The 22,561-nt window shown below is 44.6% G+C and overlaps 1 protein-coding gene across 1 annotated transcript in view; it reads left to right on the forward strand.

Annotated features, from left to right (window-relative positions):
- The window catches only part of APCDD1 (APC down-regulated 1), a 30,634-nt gene extending 14,383 nt beyond the window's left edge, over positions 1 to 16,251 (forward strand). The window contains exons 4-5 of the mRNA XM_026033867.1: positions 10,258 to 10,579; positions 12,660 to 16,251. Coding sequence (XP_025889652.1) covers positions 10,258 to 10,579; positions 12,660 to 13,111 — 774 coding nt within the window. The 3' untranslated portion in view covers positions 13,112 to 16,251. The remainder of the gene's footprint in view (positions 1 to 10,257; positions 10,580 to 12,659) is intronic.
- The last annotated feature ends 6,310 nt before the right edge of the window (positions 16,252 to 22,561 follow it).

The following is a 22,561-nucleotide window of genomic DNA, read 5'->3' on the forward strand; positions in this document are numbered from 1 at the left end:
GAAGAAAGAAGATGTTTTCAGAGCAATCTCCTGTGTCTAAAAGCATGGGGAATGCCTACAACTCCAGTACTGCCACGCTTCCAATATAATTGTCTTCAAAATGCTGCTTTGTAAACAAAGCACTCCCTGCGTTATTTTATAAGCTGACAGAAYGCACGGAAAGATCCCAACAGGTCTAATTATACTGTTATTTAGGAAAAGGGCCAGAGTGATCTGGAACATCACAAGAGACCTAAAACATGCTGGAATAACCTCCCTTCTGCCTTTGCTGGGCTCAAACATTTGCTGGCCCTGTACTTCCAGTTGAAAAAGCAATTCCGAGGCACCAATTCTTTCTTGCAGGTTTGTTCACAGGGGGAGTACTTGGCATTTGCAGCTCCTGTGGGGTTTATGTAAAGAGGCTGCTGCTTGGGCTTTGCCTTAAGCTGACACTGCTCAAAGCTTTCGTGCTTTGGAAAATTTGGGTCTTCAGCTCTTTGAAACTTGGTTACTTCATCTGTATGGGAATTCTGCTTACTTGAGTAGCTCCCAGGAAAATGCAAGCAGAAGTTAATAAGTAGATGTTAAACATGTGAAATGCCTCAGAGAAATATGCAAAATATTATCTCAACCAAAAAAGGTCTAATTTTGGAGGACAAAACCCCTTTGTTTGGCAAAGGAATGCTGCTAGGCAGTCAAAAAGTCTGTTCTAGACCCAGCCAATACTTAAARGGTTTCTTTTGTTGATGATTATTTGCAAAAGACTCTTGCTTAGGGAAATGACGAGAGGCGCAGCGAGATCCTCGTTCAAATGGATTAATTTCAGCTTCGTGAACAAGAACAGCGTGAGATGCATTTYGGAGATAGGAGAGCGGAGCGGCTCGCTGGGGCTTGCTCCTTGCTTCGCTCAGCGCTGCTCTGGGCTATAACGCTGCGGACGAGGAGTCCTTTGAAGCTGCCACGCTGCACATGCGCCCTGCACGAGCGCCGATGCCTCGTGCCAGCCAAGGGCTGAGGCAAAAGCTCGGTTTYCAGTCCGGGTGAACCTCCAAAAGCCGAGCTTAAAACCGCAGTCGTCTTTGCCGCCTTCATTAAGGATGCCTGTTCTGCAGCTGCTGGGGGAGTCTGCCCCAACACAAGGACGTACCACAGAGCAAATTAAGGAGGTAGTCTAGCAAAAATTAAAAAAGAGGCAGTCAGATCAGCCCAACAAATATGTCTCGGCTATCGCCACTCTCCTCATTGTTGGCAGCTAACCACAATCATTTCATCATTTGTAAGAGAGGAGACTCACTGATAATATTGCTGCACAGTTCACGGGGGGTTGTACAGGTTGCCTTTTAAAGGCATCATAAATATTTAMGGCAACGTTATTTTGGAATACTTTGCTCCTGGAGACCGACATTCAAACCGTTGCTCCAGTTTTCCCAGGAATTTGTTTGTTGATGCTTCCCAAAATATTCATGTCGCTATAAATTAGTGTCATTTTAGTGGGATAGATGACATGGGCAGCCACATTCATGTACGAAAAAGGCCGATTTTGTCTTTATTCTTGTGTTTTGTGCAGGTTAAAAAAGCTTCTATCAGAAAAGCAAAACCTTATAGTTTTTGCATTTCATTTCAGTTGTATTTATTTCAGGTTTATTGAAAGTTGTGCAACAGAATTGAAATCTCTTAGATCAGGCAATTGGGTAATGGTAGTACCTTCGGATTCCTTCGCTATCTTTCCCTGCATAGGAGTAGTTAATAAAAACTCTTCCTCAATATCTTAAAATATACAGTGCACACTTATAGATAAATCTGAGCATATGTCCACCCTCCTTCCTGCTTGGAGCTCCCCTTTTCTCTGCCAAAAGAAATCCTAAACTGACAAGCCTGCAAAGGAGTTACTGCTCTCTCCAACATTTCATTTGCCTSGAGATTTTTAATTAAAGTTTTAAATCTGTGTTATTCTTCATCTGCTCTGGCAGGCTGAGTTCTGTGTCAACCATGCTCAACTCCCCAGAGCCAGCCTAATGCACATAAGCCAACTTCGCTTCATATGAGGTCATGGAAAGCCTGCAAATTATCACTTTTGTGGTGGAGAGAGATTATAGCCGTTTGTGAAAGTGTTGTCTCGGGCCGCACTTATCTAAAGCAGTGGAGGAGTGGAGCTTGATATTGTACTGAGTAATTCATAAAAGTGTCCTTTCTATGGACTCGGCCCCTTGGCAACACGAGACAAACCCATCTAACATTTTCTGTCTGTTTGAAGCTCTTCTCCAAGTTCAGGCCTTCTTTGAAGTGACGTTCTCCCAAGCCTTTAGTTTTTGTACTCGTTCTGGGAGCATTCAGTTCTTAGCACTAAAATCTGGCACCTCGGTTCTTAGCTAAGAACAGATGTTCTCAGCTAAGATGTTGAAGACATCCTGACCAGACATGCCTGACCTGACCAGTCCCAGCATTGTTGAGCCCTGCCCATGACACAGGAGTTGGGTGCGTGTGAGAAATCCTTGCAAAGCGTCTCTGCTCCTTGCCCTCTTCCTCAGTGCTCTCTGTCCTGGTAATCCTTTCGTTCAGGTGACACATCAGGAGTCAATGGAAATCAGGGCTGGCCAGAAAATGATTTTGTAACAGCAGAGGACCTGGCTTTTCCAAAGCAGTTTTCCACCTTGCAATCACTAGCATAGACACAGGGACTGAGAATGCAGAAATATTTTCAATGTCAGTACAACTGGACCGAGCATCAGGGGCGATTATAACCGAACAGGACAGTGGTGACAGAGCTCCAGAGGGGGAGAACAGAGCTAATCCCCAGTGCCAGCGGGGAAAGCAAGTAAAGGGCTTACTCAGAGTAGCTGCATGGAATATATGGAGAGCTGGGTTTGAATGGAAAGGGGAAGTGGGCAGGTCTGAGTGCCAAGGGAGGCRTTAGGGAGAGAAGCTGCTGCTCTGCCAAGGGTCTCGGGGTCGGCCCTTTGCTTTACACTGGCATTACTAGGAGGCAAGAGGAGACTGAGGAGGAGTCCAAAGGCAGCAGAGCAGAGGAGAAATAATATTTCCTTTCCTGGTTTACTGAGGCAGAGCTAGTGCTTTAATCTCTTACCCAGTTTATGGCGTAGGAGGGTGCATCCCGTCTGCTGTGGCTCTAGATAGAAAGGGAAGGGGGGCACATAGCTTGAGCCTATGCAGCCGGCAGGATTTCCCAAATCACTTGGGGATACTGTTGTGTAATTCCATGTGTTCGGTTGTAATCTCTCTTCAGTAAGAGAAGTTTAAAGACCTTGCAGATACACAACAAACTGCTACTAAGAAAACCGCTGGTTTGAGTTGAATTGAGTTCACCACTTCTCACTATTCCCGGCTCTTTTCCTTAGCCCAATTCAACTCTAAACAGCAACTGTTCCCTGTGTATCCCAACAGCAGATCTCCTGTAGAAGGACTCGATGTATTTTTGTTTAGGAGCTAACTGCACAACTAACACTCCTGCTGTGCATTTGCCTGCTTAATGTGCCCAATCTGGAAAAGCACCAACTATGGAATTTAAGAAAAAAATTCTTCCCTGTGAGGGTGCCAGAGCCCTGGCMCAGGCTGCCCAGGGAGGCTGTGGAGTCTCCTTCTCTGGAGATCTTCCCAACCCACCTGGATGCCGCCCTGTGCCCCGTGCTCTGGGTGTCCCTGCTGGAGCAGGGGGYTGGACTAGATGGTCTCTGGAGGTCCCTTCCAACCTTAAGGATTCTGGGATTCTATGAACTATCAAAAACAACAGTGAGAGCTTGTCTGCAAATGGTCAAAATTCTCCATTGAAAATGGCACAAAAAAATCCCCAAATATCTTTTTCACTTTTTTAAAGATAGTTAATTTTCAAGGAAAATTTGAATACTTTGAATATGCCATTGTTTCTTTCCAGGCTATGTATGTTCAGTCAGATATGTTTCCTTTAGAAATGTTCTTTAAAAGAATATAATGAAAAATACCTATTTTTTTTCAATCTGTTCTGCTAAGAATGCCCACAGCTCTCATAATCACAGTAGTCTGAGTAATAAATCCTTCCTTAAAATAGTGAGTTATAGTTGAGACAATGTTAATCTTTCTTTATGTAAACAGCCAAATGCCAGACATAATCATCCACTGTGATGCTACTACAGAAAGGCTGAATTATTAATGGAGCATTAATATACATTGCAGACAAGCGGTGCTTTAAAAATATTAGATTATGCTATAGGCAGGATTTTTTTGCAGGATATACAGGAGAGACGGAGGATAATGCAAGCATGTTTGAACAAGGTGTTCAATAGAAAATAATTGGATTTTCAATCCCTTCTTTAATATTGGTGCTCATTTGTTTGGTCCCTAAATACAACTTGTAATCCATCCTGCAGGTCCTCTCCTTGACATAAATCATAAGATTCAGCTTCTGCTTTAACTATGAGGAAAGTGTAGATCTTCTGTACATTTTGAAAAGAGTTTGGCCTATGTACATCTTCTTTTGCAACAATAGCAATAAACCTGAATTAAAAAGGGGATCAAACAAAACTAGAACAGCTTCTAGAAACAACTGTCTACGTGTTAGTCAAGCCTATTTTACTATTGCTCAGGGGTAAGGAGCATCCTAGTTGCATGTTAAGAGTTTTTATAACCTGGGGCATAAAAAACATTGTGAACTGATGAGAAGACAATTCGTCCTAGGCAGCCACAGCATCCCACAGAACCTAACAGAAAATTAAAATATGCTGAGCAGGTTTGTATTTCTGACTATCCACAGCAATTGGGAAAAGGATCAAGGAATCTCATCCTTGTTTACCTTTTTTATTAGAAACCTCCCTGCTTGGCTTCCAGAGCTCCCTGGCCCTGTTACCACTTCAGTGGAGGCAGCAAAAGGGAGGGAAGGAGAAAAATACGRGTGGAAATTCAGACCACAACCCCTTTTTTTTTTTTTAATTATTATCGTTATTATTTTTAAAACCAAGTACAAGAACTGAGCTTTCAGCCAAAGATTGAGGCTTATTTCAGCCCACGTAGCCGCATGGATTAATTCACAGATTGGCTTTGAAGGAGAGGGAAGAGCCTGCCCACCGTGCAGTCAGCACTGCCGGGCTGCAGGGAGGCTCCATCCCTGCTCCGTAGCGCCAAGGAGCCCTCCCAGATCCACACGTGGAGCAGACGTGGGGCAGCAGCCCTTGCAGGGGCTCTCAGCAAGACCTCACCGTGCAGAACATTGAGCACTGTACACCTAAGATATTTAAAACATAAAACAGATGTTCATCCCGTCCGCGGCACATTTTATTGCTTTTCGGTTTATGTCATGCCCAAATGAGTTTTTTATTACAGAGTACTTAATCGTGTTTGGAATCAAATGTCCTCTGCCTCTGTTCCATATTTTCGGTGACTGTCCGTTTTTAGAAAATAATCTTTCCCCAAGACAAATGGAAAAGCAGTGATTTGCAAGGCCTCAGCCAGTGCAATTAGGAGCCAAGAGCAGCTGACCTGAAAAAGCAGCAGTGAAAAACACAGGCAATTGTTAAACATAAATTACTCCATAATTAAGCCCAATTGTCTTATAGCAAAACTAGCTCTTTCTCTCTTCCGCTGCTTGGACAGAAATCTCACGGAGGGATTTTGCCTGGGGCACACTTTTCTACTACAAAGTTCCTAACTCGGTGCAAGAGCGTTTTCTGTCACAGCGAAAAGCACTTATGTAAGTCAGACTCAAGCCCTAATCTCAGGGAAGTGATGCAGTCAAGCGACAGCCGTACGGGCCAGCCCGACATCGCAGTGCTGTGGGGAAGCAGAGCCCCTGTCTGCCTCCAGACATGAGCCACATGCTGCCCACATTTAGGTATTTTTTTCCACTGATGGGTTCCATGAACCTTCTTCTACCAGCTCTGCTGCTGTCGCCAGCCAAGGGGCAGCACGGGAGATGAAGCAGTTGCAGGAGTCCCTGGTCCCTTGCAGTCTCAGTAGGACAGAGAGGACGTCGGGCATTAATAGCTATTCCTGCCCAGCATCATAGCCTTGCATCATAATATTTTATATTATTTATTATTATTTTATATATTTTAAACCTTGCATCATAATATTTTATATTATTTATTATTATTTTATATATTTTAAAGTGGTAGAGAGAGATGGAACCTAGAAGCGCTGCTAGAAAAATGGCAAAATGAGTGTTTATGCTTCCTAGTCCTCACTGATATAAAAAGCTAAAACTAGGATTGATTCCAGCTTTCCTTCTTGTCCATTTACTGGACCTAAGAAAGAACAGGGAAATCCCACAAACAGCCAAGAGTGACCAAGAACACAACAGGCTGGGTTTCTGTTTGTTTTTCTTCAGACTTTGAACAAGGTTAACAGAAACCACTGGTTCTCAGGTTAAATTAGCTGGACTCACAAACTGATTGCACAGGACAGGCCCTTGAGAAAGGAATTAAATATATACAAAATGAACCAACTGGCTCATACTGCTCTGCCTRGGTGTCCTCTGGGAGATCATAAGAACTTTCAACTTCTCTTTTATYGAAATGAAGTGGCAGAAATTGGCTCCTGCTAGTTCAGGTTATATACATTATGGGCATATAAGACTGTCTTCCATGTTTTCCTGTTTCACTTCTTTTCAATGGAGCAATCAAATTACTGCCACCAGGCATAGCCAACCCATAATATCTTGTGGAATAACCCACGGTCAGACAGCAGCACAGGAGAAACATGTGTGGGATGCGCTGGTATCCTCAGGGATCAGCCCCTCTGCCTGGTGCACTGCAGGACAACGGCAGCATATTTTGGATGTAGATCTCCAAGAAATAAGAAGTGCTATTTCCATAGCACTTCAAAAATCTATATTCCAATGGTACTCGGGTTGCCAACAGGGAACACAAGCGCACACCTCACCTGGAGATGTCTTGGGGTGCAAGCAACACAGCTGAGCTCTGAGCTGAGCTCTCCAGTCTGGCTTTGCCATTCGTGACTAAAGCTCAAGGAAAAGAGGCCCGCGGTGCCGCTGCCCGAGGTGTCCAAAGCTGTCTCCATGCTGTCAGCCCAGCACCGAGGCATTTCCTGCTTGTTTATAAAAGTTCCCTGTCCCTCAACAGTTCTGAGCCGCAAACCTCCCAGTAAAACAGAGTGTTTTCCAAAGAAATGGGCTGATATTCTCTGAAGAGAGCTGGAGATTAAACAGAGCAGTTTCATAAATCCCAAACAAGCCAGCAGATGAAACCTGGTGAATTTTTATTGTAGGCAAGAGGAAGAAGGATACAACAGTTCTGTCAGACTGTGTTTGAAGGTTTGTTCCAGGACTAAGGCTGTGCRCRTTTTTATTATTATTMTTCTATTTTTAAACATATCCAGGCCCCTGAAATGTCTGCTTTCTGACAGCTCACAGTCTTTATTCAATCACCCACCACTGTCATGTCAAAGAGAAGAGCTGTTATTCCCTGTGCTTCTAGGATACGAGGTTAAGGTCACACAGGAAATCTATAGCAAACTRTGAAACCAAACTGGATCTTGATTCCTGTCTTAGTCATTGGAAAATCAAAGAGAAACTTGCAGTCTTAGAAGATGCCCTAATTTCACAGTCCATCTGCATCGTCTGCACTTTTAATGTTCAGGAAATCTGTATACTTGAGGAACAGAATCCACTGTCACTTAGAAGGGTGCAAATCTGTGCTAACTTCACCAGTTCCAGTTAAATTAACTGAATTGTCTTTGTCTTTTCGTTAACATATTGATGGCCCTTCTACCTGCTTACAGAATTTAGCTGCAAAATGTATCTTATAATTGTTAGTTAAAAAGCACAGCAATGGGAAAAGATTGCACCCTTTATATTTGCATGGTGACACGTGCTACCAGGAGCCGTCATGTTGGATGGAAGGTCCTTCTGGGGGTCACCTAGTCCAGGCTCCTGCTCCAAGCAGGACTTTTGGCCAGTGTTGGTTCASGTCTGCATGAGCTTTCTCGTGTATAGTTATTTTGCACATAAGCCATTATGCTACATCCCAGTGACATTACTGGCAGATTGTGGTGTCTGTCTGATCCGTGGGAGAGGCAAATATAAACCCTATTTAATATGTGTAAAGAGGATATATTGCAAGAGTTGCCTAGTGACTCTCTAAAGCTGCTTATGTTCATATTACAAGACAAACTTGGCACCAATTTAAAACATGTAGATGTTATAGCAGAGCAGCGTGCCATGAGCTAAAGACTGTGAATGGAGAATTGCTGGCTCCTAAGAGTCAGAAAGGTCAAAGAGCTCAGAGAGTTCCCAGAAACGAGGGCTGGGAGAGGAGCAGAAGAGCACGTATTTGTACTGTCTACATCCCTCTCCCCATTGGCAGCGTGGGCAGCATCAGCTCCTCATTCAATGCACTCTGAATTGCACCTCAGGAAAACACCTGATGGGATAAATAAGCTAGATGGGATGAGTAGCCCACCTAAGTCTTCCCTCTGTCTCCTGAGGATCAAGTACCCTTGAAAGATGAAGGTACGAATCTCTCTGTGTGGTCTTTGCCTTTCACGCGAGGATAAGCCTGCTTAAGGCTCGGAGCGCAGCCGCTCAGCACATCAATAACCACTTGAAAAGCTTCTACCATCACATCCCAAGATGTAAACAAACAGYCTGTAACAAATCCAAAACAGGCACTAGTAAAACAGAAAACACCACTTTTATCTCACAGGGCAGCATTTATTCTTCTTGATCTATTTTTTTATTCTCATAAATGAACTAAAAARTTAGCTTTGTAATTCTTCATCCTTCCATAAACTGCAATTCGAAGTTTGCTCAGCAGAGCAGAGGCAAATTCTAATGCTGCAGTTTCTCGTGCCTTTGAAAAAGAAAACAGACTTTGAAAAGACAATAACACAGCCACAGTCTTTGGCCAAAGAGACAAAACCTTGCAGAAACAATTAGCAGTGGAAACAATGTACACGGCTTTGTAGCTTTAATCTGATAGCGAAGGGCTGGAAGCCAGAGAATAAAGTTCCCTCCCCTCCTGCCACAGAGCCGGATCCAACATCAACACGCAGATCTTCCTGTGCACTTGTCCAGAGCTACCAGGTGGCCACGCCGGGTTTCTCTGCTGAAAAGCCACTGGTTTCCAAGGGGTTGGTGTGGGGCCCACTGCTTTTTGCTAGGGGAATATCAGTGCCAGCGGCGGAGCTGTTGGCCGTCGCTGTCTTGTGCTGGGGCTGAAGGGGTCGGAGCAGCACAGAGCACCCTGGGCCTACGCGTGGTCTTCCGGAGGGCTCCGTGGTACGGAGTTCTCCAGGGCCGCAGTGCAAGCCCACGAGCAGGCCCGGGGTGGCAGCTCCATCCTGCTGMGGCCCTGAGCTCCGTGAGCAGCCCCACGTTTACACCCGGCTCCATCGTCCCCTGCCCTCCGCTGCAGCGCTCACAGCAAGCAGCGCTCCCAACCGCTGCGAAGCCCCTCTCCCCAAAGGCCGTGTAGGCAAGGCATAAGATGCCCTCAGCTCTCCTGGATGTGAAGGAAGCTGGGGGCACTTGGCTTCTTGAAGGCTGGTGCTGCTTCGGAAAACGGCCCAGCCGTGTGAGCCTTTCTCAGGCCTGACAGACACCACAAATCCCACTGCTGCTGGAAAGGGCCATAAAGCTTTCAGTGTGTGAACTGACACCAAGCCACGTCTGCCTCCTGGAGCGGCGCGAGGCTCYGAGCGAGCTCCCTTGCATCCCCATAGCCGTGTTTCTGTCAGGGGAGGCACACGCACGTCACTGAGGAGGAAACTGGTGGAAGCTCCCGCTGGGGCTCTGCTGGATACAGCAAGTGCACGCTGCAGCCTCGCACTGTAGCTCGGAGACACTGAACAAGATTAAAATTGCTGGTTACCAACTCCCCAGGCTGCCACCCAAATGAAAATGTACCTGGGACACCGGTGCCTACCTATAGCTCCCACAGTTAACAATGTAAAAGGAAGACAGATGCAAAATAAGAGCTGCAGAAGTGTATTAATGTCTAAGGCTTTTCAGGTCCCTACTGTAGTAAATTTACTCTGTCAGCTTCCTCTGTGATTATAAAGTCAGCCTTTTATCCGCTCAGTAAATACCTGAACTAAAACGCTCGTTTGAGATAAATGCAGAACAGGGAGTTAATCTAATTCTGCTGCTGCCGTGCAAACTTATCCCTACGAAAACAAACTATGCCACGTTTCAGGTGCTGAGAACCTGCAGGAAAATATGACTGAGATAAAGGAAAATAAAATAGCCCTTAAAACCTGAAGCTGGTTTCACCTCAGTGAAGCCTTTTTGCTGTGGACAAGGTCTAACGAGGGGATGTCTGTGCTTCGTTTCAGAACCACGACCACACGTGCATTGCGTGCAGAATCATCTACCGCTCGGACGAGCAGCACCCTCCCATCCTGCCCCCCAAGGCGGATTTGACCATGGGGCTGCACGGCGAGTGGGTGAGCCAGCGGTGCGAGGTGCGCCCCGAGGTGCTCTTCCTCACGCGGCACTTCATCTTCCACGACAACAACAACACCTGGGAAGGCCACTACTACCACTACTCCGACCCCATCTGCAAGCACCCCACCTTCACCATCTACGCCAAGGGGCGCTACAGCCGCGGGGTGCACTCCTCCAAAGTGATGGGGGGCACTGAGTTCGTGTTCAAAGGTAGAGTAGTGCCCCTTACCTGGGCRGGAGCGGTCAGGCAGCCATCGAACAGAGCTGGGCTGGCGCACAGAGCTTGCACATGAGCTGAGAAGATGCTAAGGATTGAATTYTCTCTTTTCATTCTGCTGCTTTTCAGGATTTAGACATTTCTTGGGAAGTTCTAAGCATTCTGTGAATACCCAGACAAACTCTATTATATATACTGTATTTCCCACCACTGAGGCAATACTCCTCTGAGGCAAAATAGGGACATGTTTAAGATCAGTACAATAACATCAGGCTATAATTTGTGTGACTGAGTCCTGAGGGCCCCTGGCCAGATTTTAAGCATCTTAATGAAACGCCTGAGATTGGATCAGTGTCTGAGGGCTACTTCAGTGGAGAGAAAGAAGTCCCCTCAGAAGGTATTTCAGGTCACAGGGGAGACAGATATAGAAGTGTGTGGCTTTTTTATATCAGCTTCAAAGTGGGTCTAGATAAAGATAGCCCTGATTAATSCCAGAATAGCAAAAACTAGCTGTATTTAATAAAACCGTTGGGCTCCTTCAGGAGGCAGCACTCAGAGGTGACATTGCTCAGGTCCCCATAGCTAAAGAGCCGCTTTGTGCAAACAGCTCCATAGTGCCCTGCTCACAGAGAGCTCGGTGGCATCAGCACACACAYACACACACACACACACATCTGCAAAATACATCGTCCCCTCACAGCACCAGCCCCACTGGAACCTGTGAAAGCCCCAAGCTCTCTCTGTACACTATTTTCCTTCATACTTCCCTTATCACGTGAGAAGCACATAGCTACTTGCATGCCCCCAGTTTAAGAAAGCATCTGACTAGAAGAAATAACTTCCCGAGCAGGATTTTCACGGGAGGCAGAATATCTTCTAAGCTTTTGCTTTTTATTGCTGTRTGTAGCATGTTCCACTCAAGCTCCTGGAATGAAATCTAATTATGCTCAAAATCAGAATTTGTTTCTGTTTCAGTTAGTATACATCCATTCAGAATCCCTTTTCTTCCCTTGAAACACAGTATCAAACAAATACCTTGAATAATCTCTATTCAGCTTCCTCGTTCTCATTCAGTTTAGCTCTTCCCAACTTGATAAACTAGGCTGCAAAATCAGTATTTATGTGCCTTAAACTTGTCGTTGAAATACGGTCAATTCAGTTAGAGCCGAGAAGCTGTAAAACTTGTACATCTGCAAGTACACACTGAGTCACTGTTAGGATAGGAGAGAGAGTAGAGAGTAGCCCTCTGTAATTCAGCACTAACTGTATAATTCGTACAAGAAGAACAGATGATATATGAAGATAGTGCAGTTGTGGTAATTTCCAAATTGGAACTTATTTCGTTAGCTTTATGGGCTAACATATGTTAAAAGAATGATAAAAAGATGTTATAAAGAGCCCTGCTTATGCATTAAAAGGTAATAAAATATGAGTTAAGTTTTATTATTTCCTCTTTTATGTATCTTCTCATGTGACCAATAGGCTTTATCTCTAAAAGATTGTCTGGGATTTATGAAAAGCTCTGCTTAATCTCAAAGATATCCAACCACCAGGTTTGCTTCTGTAGATTTTTTTTTTATGTTCTGTGCAAGAAGCAGTTATGTCTAAGATGTAAAGTGATGCCAAGAGAATTTTTGGCCATACCTGCACTATAAAAATTCAATTTAAGAAAAAAGAGAAAAACAGAGATTCAGAGTTGCTCTAATTCTTCTYGGTAAGATTAAAAGACATCCTTATATAATTGAAGAAGCACCAAAATGTCACCCAGACATATTCAGAACAGCTTTGTCTTCACAGTTTCTAAGACTAACCGAAACCCTCCACGACTTTGCTAGCATCACTCATATGTACATAGACAAAAGGGTCARTTTTAAAAGGATTTCGAGGTTTGCTTCCCCTACTGATCTCTGCGTGTCTTTGAATACTGAGATGATGACAAGGGACGTAAGTGCCACCTGGGCAGGCAGAATGGTGAGCACCCACTGTGACTCTCGTGTCACAGATAGACCCCAACCAGCCTGTTGTCCTCCTCCGTCTCCCCCTGCTAAGGCCTCCTCTCTTCCTTTTCCACAGTAAATCACATGAAGGTCACTCCCATGGACATCTCCACGGCCTCGCTGCTGAACGTCTTCAACGGGAACGAGTGCGGAGCGCAGGGATCCTGGCAGGTGGGGGTGCAGCAGGACGTCACCCACACCAACGGCTGCATCGCGCTGGGCATCCGCCTCCCTCACACTGAGTACGAGATCTTCAAGATGGAACAGGACGCCCGGGGCCGGTACCTGCTGTACAACGGCCAGAGACCGAGCGATGGCTCCAGCCCGGACCGGCCGGAGAAGAGAGCCACTTCCTACCAGATGCCTTTAATTCAGTGCGCTTCCTCCGTGCCCAGAGCTGAAGAGTCACCAGAGGAGAATAAAATAAGTCTGTACAGCAGCAGGGCAGCAGAAAAATATTCCAGCGCCCCAGCTCTTGCTTTGGTGTTGTTTATTTGTACTGTGTCATATTGGGACATGCTCAGCTAGAAGTGAAAAAACTATTTTTCATGACTACAAAGCCAGGATTCCATAAGACTGAGGGCTGTTTTTCTTCAGAATGAAAGGGACGTTTATTTCCTTGATGCACTTGAATGCCTGACAAGTGTTGTTCTTTTCCCTGTTTCCCCCTGCTCCTTGAATCATGGACGGCACTCATTTGATGTCTGTGCTTTGAACTTCATCCAGTCTGATCCCTGGCCTGACATGACTGCACAAAAGTAATTGCACTTTAGGACTGCAGACTTTGGGGGGAGGGAAGGGGTCTCCTTTTCTTCACTGCTGGGGGGAGCCTTACAGTCCTGCTTCAGCTGCCGCTGCCATTTCACCAGTGTGGTACTTTCCTCCCCAAGGCTCAATTTCTCATCAGATTTTAACTCCGAGGAATCACTCAGTGTAGTGGCAATACTGTGATAACAGCTTCCCCCTTTGACTTTAGGGCTCTGCTGTAGATATATGTATATAAGAAAGAAAGCCACRCGGATTTATCTAATCGTTATCTCACACCTCATAACACAAAAAGGATCTGCAAATCAAACACACCTCCATTCAGACAAGTTGGTATCTCCGATTAAAAATATTTTAAGTAATTTGATCTATTTTTACAATCATGAAGTTGCAGAAACCAATGACTTAGTATTTTCTTTYTCAATTTCCTTAATTGCTTCTAGGCCTCCCTTTCTATCTAGTGAGTAGTTGCAACCAACCCCTCTTAAAGCCAGRTAGAAAATGTATTTTTTTAATCACATGTGCACTGTACAAGTAAGTTGCTGATATWAGGCTGAAGTGACAGGCTCTGTTCTCATTTTCACAAGGTCTTATGTACTGTCTATGCAATATTCGTGCCTTGGATTTGGTTTTATCCAAGTGGATAAACCAAAGAAGCATATAGGGCTTTAATATATTCTGCAGTCCAATCTGGCAGCACAGGTTTAATGCAACATTAGGTAGGAATAAGCAAAGGAAGTGCCCTGGTGAGCCCCAGTATCGTCTRGAGACAAGAGCCCTAGTATTGTTTAGAGAGCAAGAAAGCAGTAGGAACCAGCCTCACATCCATCTCACGTAGGGAGATTGACCCAGTATTCTGGGAGGAGTTGGAGTTACATGAACAGCCTTCTGCTCATTTTCCCCTTGCTTGAGRTTGTGGTTTCTCCGAATCCAAACCTCATCAGTCTGGGGAGACATCACTCCAAAGAAACAGGCAGAGCCCTCAGACAGCTTCCCGCTGCAGCCCCCTCCCCAGACACCCCAGGATCTCCCCCAGGAGAAATATCTTCTCCTGYGCTCACAGATAGGAACCACAGCAAGTGGATCCTGTCAGGAGAGCCAACAGAGAGTTAAGAGCAGTGAGGAGGTTCGGGTYGCAGATGAACCCTGCTGCTCCCCTGCTTTGATGGGCACCAAGGCGAGGACATGGCTTAGCCTTGCAGCATTTGCAGTGGGTCTTTACTAGTACATGGAGCATTCTGTCTTACAGGAGGAGCAGGAACCTGTGTGAGAAACCAGAGCAAGGTCATAATGTTTCTACACCACTATCTAAGTAGAACCTGCCAAGTGTGGACCAGAGAGGAAGAGCCCTCCAAAGTATTTCTTTTTTTAGGCCTTATAGGAAAAGCATATTTGAATAAAGGTCTGTCAGCCTTACATAGAAGAGTCCATACTGTGTGCTATAGCAAAAGCATTCCTTAAAAACAGTGATACCATCAGTCTTGCTAGCAGAACAGGCAGGAAAAAGCTATTTGAGTAGCAATGATGACACTGAGGCTCCCTGACCAACTCCCACAAAGTTGCTGCCTTCCTCACAGTTTTGCAAGCTGCTGTCAGCCTTTGATGCACATTTCCTCACTGAGGGGCACTAAATCAGGGCAATTCACCTGCTTTGGGGAGAGCAGGAACAAGAGGAACCGCAGACTCCCATTGCTATAGCAGATGACACCTCTCACATTTTTTTTTTTTTCCCTCAGATGAAAAGTCAGAGAAAACCCAGCTCAGCTTTCAGAAACACAGCTCAGGAGTCACCCGAATGTACTCATGATGAATCGAGCCCCAAGAACAAGAGCTGGTCTCATCAGCATTTCTTGCTWTGTCTACTCTGCACGGCTCAACCTATTCAGAGAGGGTCCGTTCTGGATGAGCTGCAGGTGGAGAGGAGTTAGGAGCATAGTTCAGAACTGAAGGGTCAAGGGAGAGACATGATCACTATACTTCTGAAAGAGGACTTTAACTAGGGATTTAAGGGATTTTCTCCATCCAGTTAACTGGATGTTCTCCATCCATAAAACTTCAGTTTTATGTCCAACAGATTCACACCAGCATGTCTCCAACGGAGCAACTGCTGGTCTATTACTAGTCAGAGAAGTCCCTTCAGATACTGGCTTAGTTCCTGACTTCTAAGATGCATGAGCAAATCTATGCGCATTTCAGTTTATTAAGATGCACACTGGGCATTTATTAAGATGCAATGCAGGGCTGAAGCCTACAGCAGGACTGGTCTTCAACACGATACACAATGCTCAGTAGGGCAATGGCCCATATATTTAYTAGTGCTTCATAGCTCCTCTGTAAATTGCTTAGTACCAGAATTATAAATTTCAAAAGACTTGTCTAGTTTTCTTCTGAAAARCATATTCTATCAAAATACAAAAAACACTCGTTTTGAATCTTGCAAAAATGTAGGTTTGCTGAGAGTTTTCTCACTTGCACTAATGGCAAGTGTATCAGAACTTAGGAACCGTGCAAGAATTGCCTTTTTTTCCTTTGAGCTAGAAGACACTTAAAAAGGAAGCACAGCCCAATGCATTGCAAGAAGGTTGATTTGGGGCTCTTCCACTTCATTTGTAGTGTCGATTAGGAACAAAATTTCATGATCTGAAAAATTTTCATAGCATATGCTACACTAGCCTCCTGCCTTGTGTCTGTATATAAATATACCTTTTATTTTCCCATTTGTCAAAACAAGCCAAAGCCATGTACTTTATTAGTCAATCCATGTTCTCTGGAGGGGTTCTCCTGGGTTACAGGCACAGGAGCCAAGCTTCCTTCATCTTCTCCTTTCATCACACAGACTAAACKCACAGCTGTACAGCGCCGTGCACACACATGGCAAAATAAGCTCTGCTCATTGCACTGGCTTAACCTGACCTCGGCCTACGTTGGCTGCCCTGGCTGCTGAGGAACTTAAGCCACAAATGGATTAGCAGCAGCGGAAGACCTGCCAATTCTGTAATTTCTCCCATACCMAAGCTCAGATGTTTTAAAAGGATTAGAGTAGTATCTTTATTAACTGTCCCGGCAGCCTGGAGGAGTGAAGAAGATCTCCTCATCACACCATTGAAATAGCCTACCCAAGGAGTCACCCTATACCAAAAAAAAAGTATAGCAAGAAGAGCTTTGGCAWTTTTTTTTCATGTTCTAGTCTAAAAGGGGCAAAAGGGATCAGAAAGTTAAAATGAAAGTGTTCCAGGTCTGCTCCTATTCCGTTTACATATTGTGCCTGCTTGCCCTGTGGTGGAATGTCATTTTAAGAGCCAAAGTCCATATTTTGGGATACAATGCCTGCTTGAGTGGGAGTGTGCTTGCTTAAAGGACAAGATTTTTAGGGAAAAAAAAACTTTTTATTTTTGTAAAGTTATAGAAGGTATTTTTCTTCTCAATTATATGTTCCAGATTAAACTGCCGGGGAAGTTTGAGCACTTGTTAAAATATTGATTGAAATAAAAAGAGCCTAACTGAAAAATTCAGGATTCCTCTGCTTATGCATAATAATTTTTTCTTCTGTCATCTCTGTCACCTGCAAAGGATAATTCATGTCTTGGAAAGCTATATCCCTCTAACTGGTATCTCCTGTASTTGTGCACGGATAAGCTTATTGTATATGAGAAAACAATTTTATTTGAGAGCATCTCRCTAGAAGCAGCTGTGATGAATACAGCAGGGATGATTAGGGTCTCGCACTGAATCTTTTGGTTGCCTGCGTGAAGTTAGTTGAAAAGCAGGCTGGAAGTGTTGGCTTGCAAGGGCAGTATGGCCAGAACAGCTGTGGGTCGGTACAAAGCGGGTGGCGTGAACAGAAAGAACCTATTTTTCATAAAGAAACTTCAATGAAGCAGAACAAAATTATTGCTTTGTCTCACTTGTTCCAGGGGCTGTAATGCAGGGAAAAAAATAGGATACTTTTCTTGAAGAGACAGAAATCTGTGAGTAAAAGATTTCTCGTCCTTCATGCCCTGCAGTTTCACTACTGCCTCCCTTGCATAAAGAAGATGGGTGAAATGAAGTCAACGAGACTTCCACCACYGACTTCGGAAGATTCAGAAACTTGTCCAGTCCCAAGTGTTTGAAGTGACTCAGAATTTTTGGAAACACCACAGCAGATCCCTGAACAGAGAGCTTGATTTTCAGGAAGCATGCCCTAAATTACAAGGCACTCTGAGCCACAGCCCAAAAAGCAGCGGCTTCCCTTTCCACCCAGAGCTGTGGGCATGGTGAATTCGGCATAAATAGACTCTACATGCCTTAATTTACCCCTTCTTGGGGCAAAAAGAAGGTGAACAACGAAAATCCAACAGCACTCGCTCTGAATTTTAACATTTGACTACTTCCTGTTTATCTTTTTCTCATTTTAAGTATTTCCAAATTTTTTTCCTTCTCATGTTCTCTGGACATGACGCTGAGCACAGCGTTGATCTTTTTTATTATTTGCTGTCAGCACCGAATAATAAAGAAATGAAGAAACCAATTTTTTTACTTTATTCTGCTGAATCAGGCAGAAATAACGGCTGAATATCTGCTCGTGGTTGTGAGGAATCAAACCATGAATACCTACAAAAACCAAGGAAGCAACGCTGCTGGCAATTACTTACCAAGCTCTCTTCTCCCTGCCCCTTCCTCTCTGCAGTTCTGTTGCAGGGTAGGGAGCTGCCTCTCGGAAGGATTTTAGCCACGGAGCTGCCAAGCTCCAAGGACAATAATTCAATCRCATGCAGCTTCCAGTAAAGGAAACTGCCCGTGCCTGAAGGCGGCCGGACACTGTCCCAAACATCCTTTTCCCATGGGAATCCAGCTTTGTGCGTGTCCTATACAGCTGCCGAGAAGCTCTATTGGAAAATGGGAAACAGAACTGTACAGGATAATACTGTCTTGAAATAAATGAAGAAGGTCTACAAAAAATATGTTTACATTGGGAACTGCTCGGAATTAGATCATCTACATTCTCACTCTTGGGTGCAGCAAGTCCACAGACACAAGAAGTTTGTGATTAGACCTACAAACCCTTGTCCAGAGGACACAAACTTGCTGGTAACGCATTCCTTATGAATTTCTTTTAAGCAAATTTCCCACTAGTGTATCCCTTTTCCCTTAGCATCAAATAGGAGTAATTTGAAGACAGCAGATGATCAAAACCAGCTATATCTGCTAGACATTAGCCTGATTAACTGCCCTATAAAATACTGCTGGAAACAACCATCTCTTCCAGCAAGCAAAATAGCGAGTTTCAGCACCGTAACTAGTTTCATCACTATAAGAGACACAAAAAAAAAAAAAAAATCGATATTTTGCCACAAAAAAAAAAGAGTTTGAGCCTGAAATCTCTATCAGGCTGATAAATTAGGGAATTACCCGGTGGATCTGGTGCAAGGAACCTGCCAGGCCCGGGAGGCAGCGGGAGCTTTTCCAGAGCGCGGGCTTTTCCCTCACTCTTTTTTAGACATCGCCACCTGGTGGCCAAGGCCGGCCCAGCCTCAGCCCTCCGGGGCACCCTCTGAAGGACCAGCACCTCAGACAAGACCTAAGGTGTCAAAACACCCCAGGGAAGTCGCCTCTAAAGCGCAAACACGTGATAACAGCTTTTATAAGACCTGCTAACACAGTTAGGGGAGCAGGGACCAGAACCAGACAAGCCTTAAGCTTCATAGTCCCTTTATCAAGGTCCGTAAGAAGCAGAGGAATCAAGGAGAGGCTAGACATGCTGTTAGTCGCAGCACTGTGGTTATTCAACCTGCTCAGGAGGGTGGGCAAACAAGAGGGGAGCAAAGGAGCATYGGTAGGGCAAGAAGGTGACACCACCACCGCTTGTGGGAGGGGGAAAGGAAAGGGTCAGCAGAGCCTTCAAACTGGGTGAATAAACAGCAAAACTGCAGCGACCCTTAAACAGCATCACTGCTGAGTCTATGTCTTTAACAGACAGAAATTAAAACATCTTTTAAAGATATGAGYCTTCCCTGGAGGTTAATGTAACTATGAAATTTCATTCCACCAGGTGGTATCTTCTTACCAGGAGAGGCCACCATCCGTGGGATTGGTCATACAGAAAGAGCAAGAATTACATTCATCAGAGCTCTCACTGACTCCTTTGGGGTCCAGCTCTTACGGGAACTCCCCTGGACTTGCACCTTCAGAAACTAAGAACCTCCAGACGCTAAGAAATGCCAAAATGAAGCTGTGTCCTTGCAGCCCTCCCCACGGCCCCTTCTGCATGTGCGGAAGCAAGTCAAAAGTTTTCTAACCTATACAATACATGCTACGGGAATTCCTTCTCACCTCTTCAGAAAAACTGGGGAAACATTTGCTTGCATCTTCTAAGCCATATGAACCATTTTTGTAATATCTATACATTAGACTTCATATCAAGTCTAAAATGTATATACAACTGCACAATGGAAAAGGCAGTAATATATACACATGCACAGACATCTCACAAATGATGAGATACTTTATTCACAGTATTACCAAGAATTTAAATAAATTCAGAAATCAGCTAAAACTGTGCTGAGTCACACAAGCTATCAAATACACTATGTATGCTAAAAGTATCACTAACTTTTGATATTCTGTATCCATAGGAATCTTGGATTATTGTTGGATGACTCCATTTACAGAAGCAAGTGGTTCAATTTCTGCAATTCCAAATTTGCAAATAGCCATAACGATACCCCTCTGTGAAAGGGGGGTGGGGGCACCCAGGACTTAGCAACCATCAAACATTATATTAAAAATAATTACCTATGAAAATAGCCTAATAGCAAACACTCTTGGATGCTGGAAATCCACCTTGTTCCACTCTAGTTTGGGGCTCCAGTTTGTGGTGCTGTAGGTATCAAACTAGCACCTTCAAAGCTCAAGGGCCTATTTTGAAGGGCATTTCGGACATGGATCCCATTTGGTAAGAATAAAGGAAATATTGCTGTATTGCCRCTTCAAAATTAGCGATTTTAAAGCTGCTCATTAGTTAGAGGGGACAGAAACAGTTAAAAGAGGCAACAGATTAGCAGGAACAACTGAAGCGACGTATGACACAATGTAAATCAGATAGTAATTAACTGCAATTACCAGTTTAGATGTGAACACACAGAAAGATCTGCATACACACACATAAAAGACACATGTACACAAAGAGGTGCTCTATAAAGAAAGTGGCACAACGCTGTCCCTGTGCCYGCCCGGAAGGGGATTTAGCGTTTGCACAGGTCACTAACGCGCTGCACCGCGCGCAGAGCACGCTGTTCTCTGGCACAGTTTGGGTCCTGTGCTGTTCCTTTCCTGCTGCACTCACACAACAGTGCTGGAGGAGGCCAAGAGGCCCCTGTCTGTGCTGGTTATGGGGCTGGAAATGTTTACTTTTGGCCAGCTGCTTCATTTCTACACCTTTACTCCTACAAATGCATCATCAACCCAGCTCTAGGAATGACTCATAAAACCAGAGTTAGATTTTCATCAAAACAGGGATCACATTCAGAGTATCAAATTCCTTCCCCTATCCATCACAGAATCATAGAATCCTTAAGGTTGGAAATGACCTTTAGAGATCATCTACGTCCAACCCCCCTGCACACGCAGGGACACCYAGACCACGTGGCACAGGGTGGYKTCCAAGTGGGCTTTGAATAGCTCCAGAGAAGGAGACTCCACAACCTCTCTTGGCAGCCTGTTCTAAGGCTGTGTCACCCTCACTGTTGAGAATTTTTTCCTTAAAATCATTACTTCCAATGCATCTGAGCACAGCAGGTTGGAGGCATGAGGATTTAGGCACGTGGGTATTAACAGGTCGAATAGCAACACCCAGGACAGGGAGCTCTTCAGTTCGCTGGGCAGGCTTGCCCTAGAGGGCAGCTAATGCTGTTTTTCCTCCTGCAATTGGAGGTAGCTGGGATCTGTGGAACATCCACACTTCTATTGAACATGGTTCAAATTACATTTCAAATTCACACTGGGAGAACCCATGCTGCAATAACATCAACTTTTGTCTCTTTAAGAAGTTTTTTCTGCAAATAAACTGACCTTCCTTCCCTGGTGTAATCTGGCTCCTGTGGAGGCAGGACAAAGATAATTTCATCTAATCAGAAAAGCAATCTGTTCTGATTTCCTCAAAGCTGAGACATGCAACAAAAGGCCCAAGGGCTGAAGTATTTCAAGGTATTATGGAAGAAACTGAAGCRTGAAAGCGCTGCCAGGAGGTTGGCTCCATTAGCAAGCTGGGCTTAGGGAACCGCAGGCCGTACAGGCACAACCCTTCTCCAGGAGCTCTCCCGTTGACAGGGCTGCTCACTGTGGTTTAACTTTCAGGCCCTTGGGATGGAGAGAAGCCTGTTCCTCATCAAAGCCACAGGAGTTTCTAGTGCACACTTAGGGAGAAGTCAGTCTGTGCTAACCTAACTCCTTAGTTTCTCCAAGAACACAAAGTCAAGGCTAATTCCAACCCCACTTCTCTCATGACTGCYTCTTCCTGCCTTGCTCCTTTTTCTTCACTGGCAGCAACCTCTTTCCAGCTCTCACTTGAGATGGGGGCAGGTGCCTCACAATTTCAGAACTGTCAGCTACCCARGGGTGATTAAGGCGGCAATTAAGGAAAATTAGCTATGGCACAAGCTTCCAGTTTGAGGAATGCTCACTTTTTCTGTGTTCAAAGTACCTCTGATTGGAGCAGGGAGCTAGGGAGCTGTCTCTGTACCTGACATAGGGCTCAAATATTTATACGAATTACTGTCCTACAGAATTACATCAATTTAGGCTTCTCAATCATTAAAAATACAGCAGCAACCTTATATCAAGATAATTATTAGCTGCATTATCAATATGCTTTAAAGCAGCTCCAATGYCACTGCAGGAATATACTGCAGCTGAAAAGCAGTAACTCCTTTTCTATTACTACTAATTTCAAATGAAATGACATCAGTGCATTTAGATTTCCTAAGAGTCTACCTTTGCTGGAGTGCCTTTGCTTGTAAGAGTCAAATGTGCTTAAGTTCCAATGCTTGGCACTTCTTAAGGAAGTGCCTCAGAAAACCCAAGTGTAGATCTATCACCCGTACCTAGACTTGAAGTAGCCAACAGCAAAAAAAMCCCTGCCTTTCCCCCAGGTAAAGCAATATATTGCTTTACCTAACATAGTAGCCATGGAGATTTAGGACTTGAATGTACAAATGGCAGTGGATCCACATATTT

This window comes from Nothoprocta perdicaria, unplaced genomic scaffold (assembly GCF_003342845.1).
Source record: "Nothoprocta perdicaria isolate Ctin4 unplaced genomic scaffold, notPer1 scaffold_134, whole genome shotgun sequence".
Taxonomy (NCBI): Eukaryota; Metazoa; Chordata; class Aves; order Tinamiformes; family Tinamidae; genus Nothoprocta; species Nothoprocta perdicaria.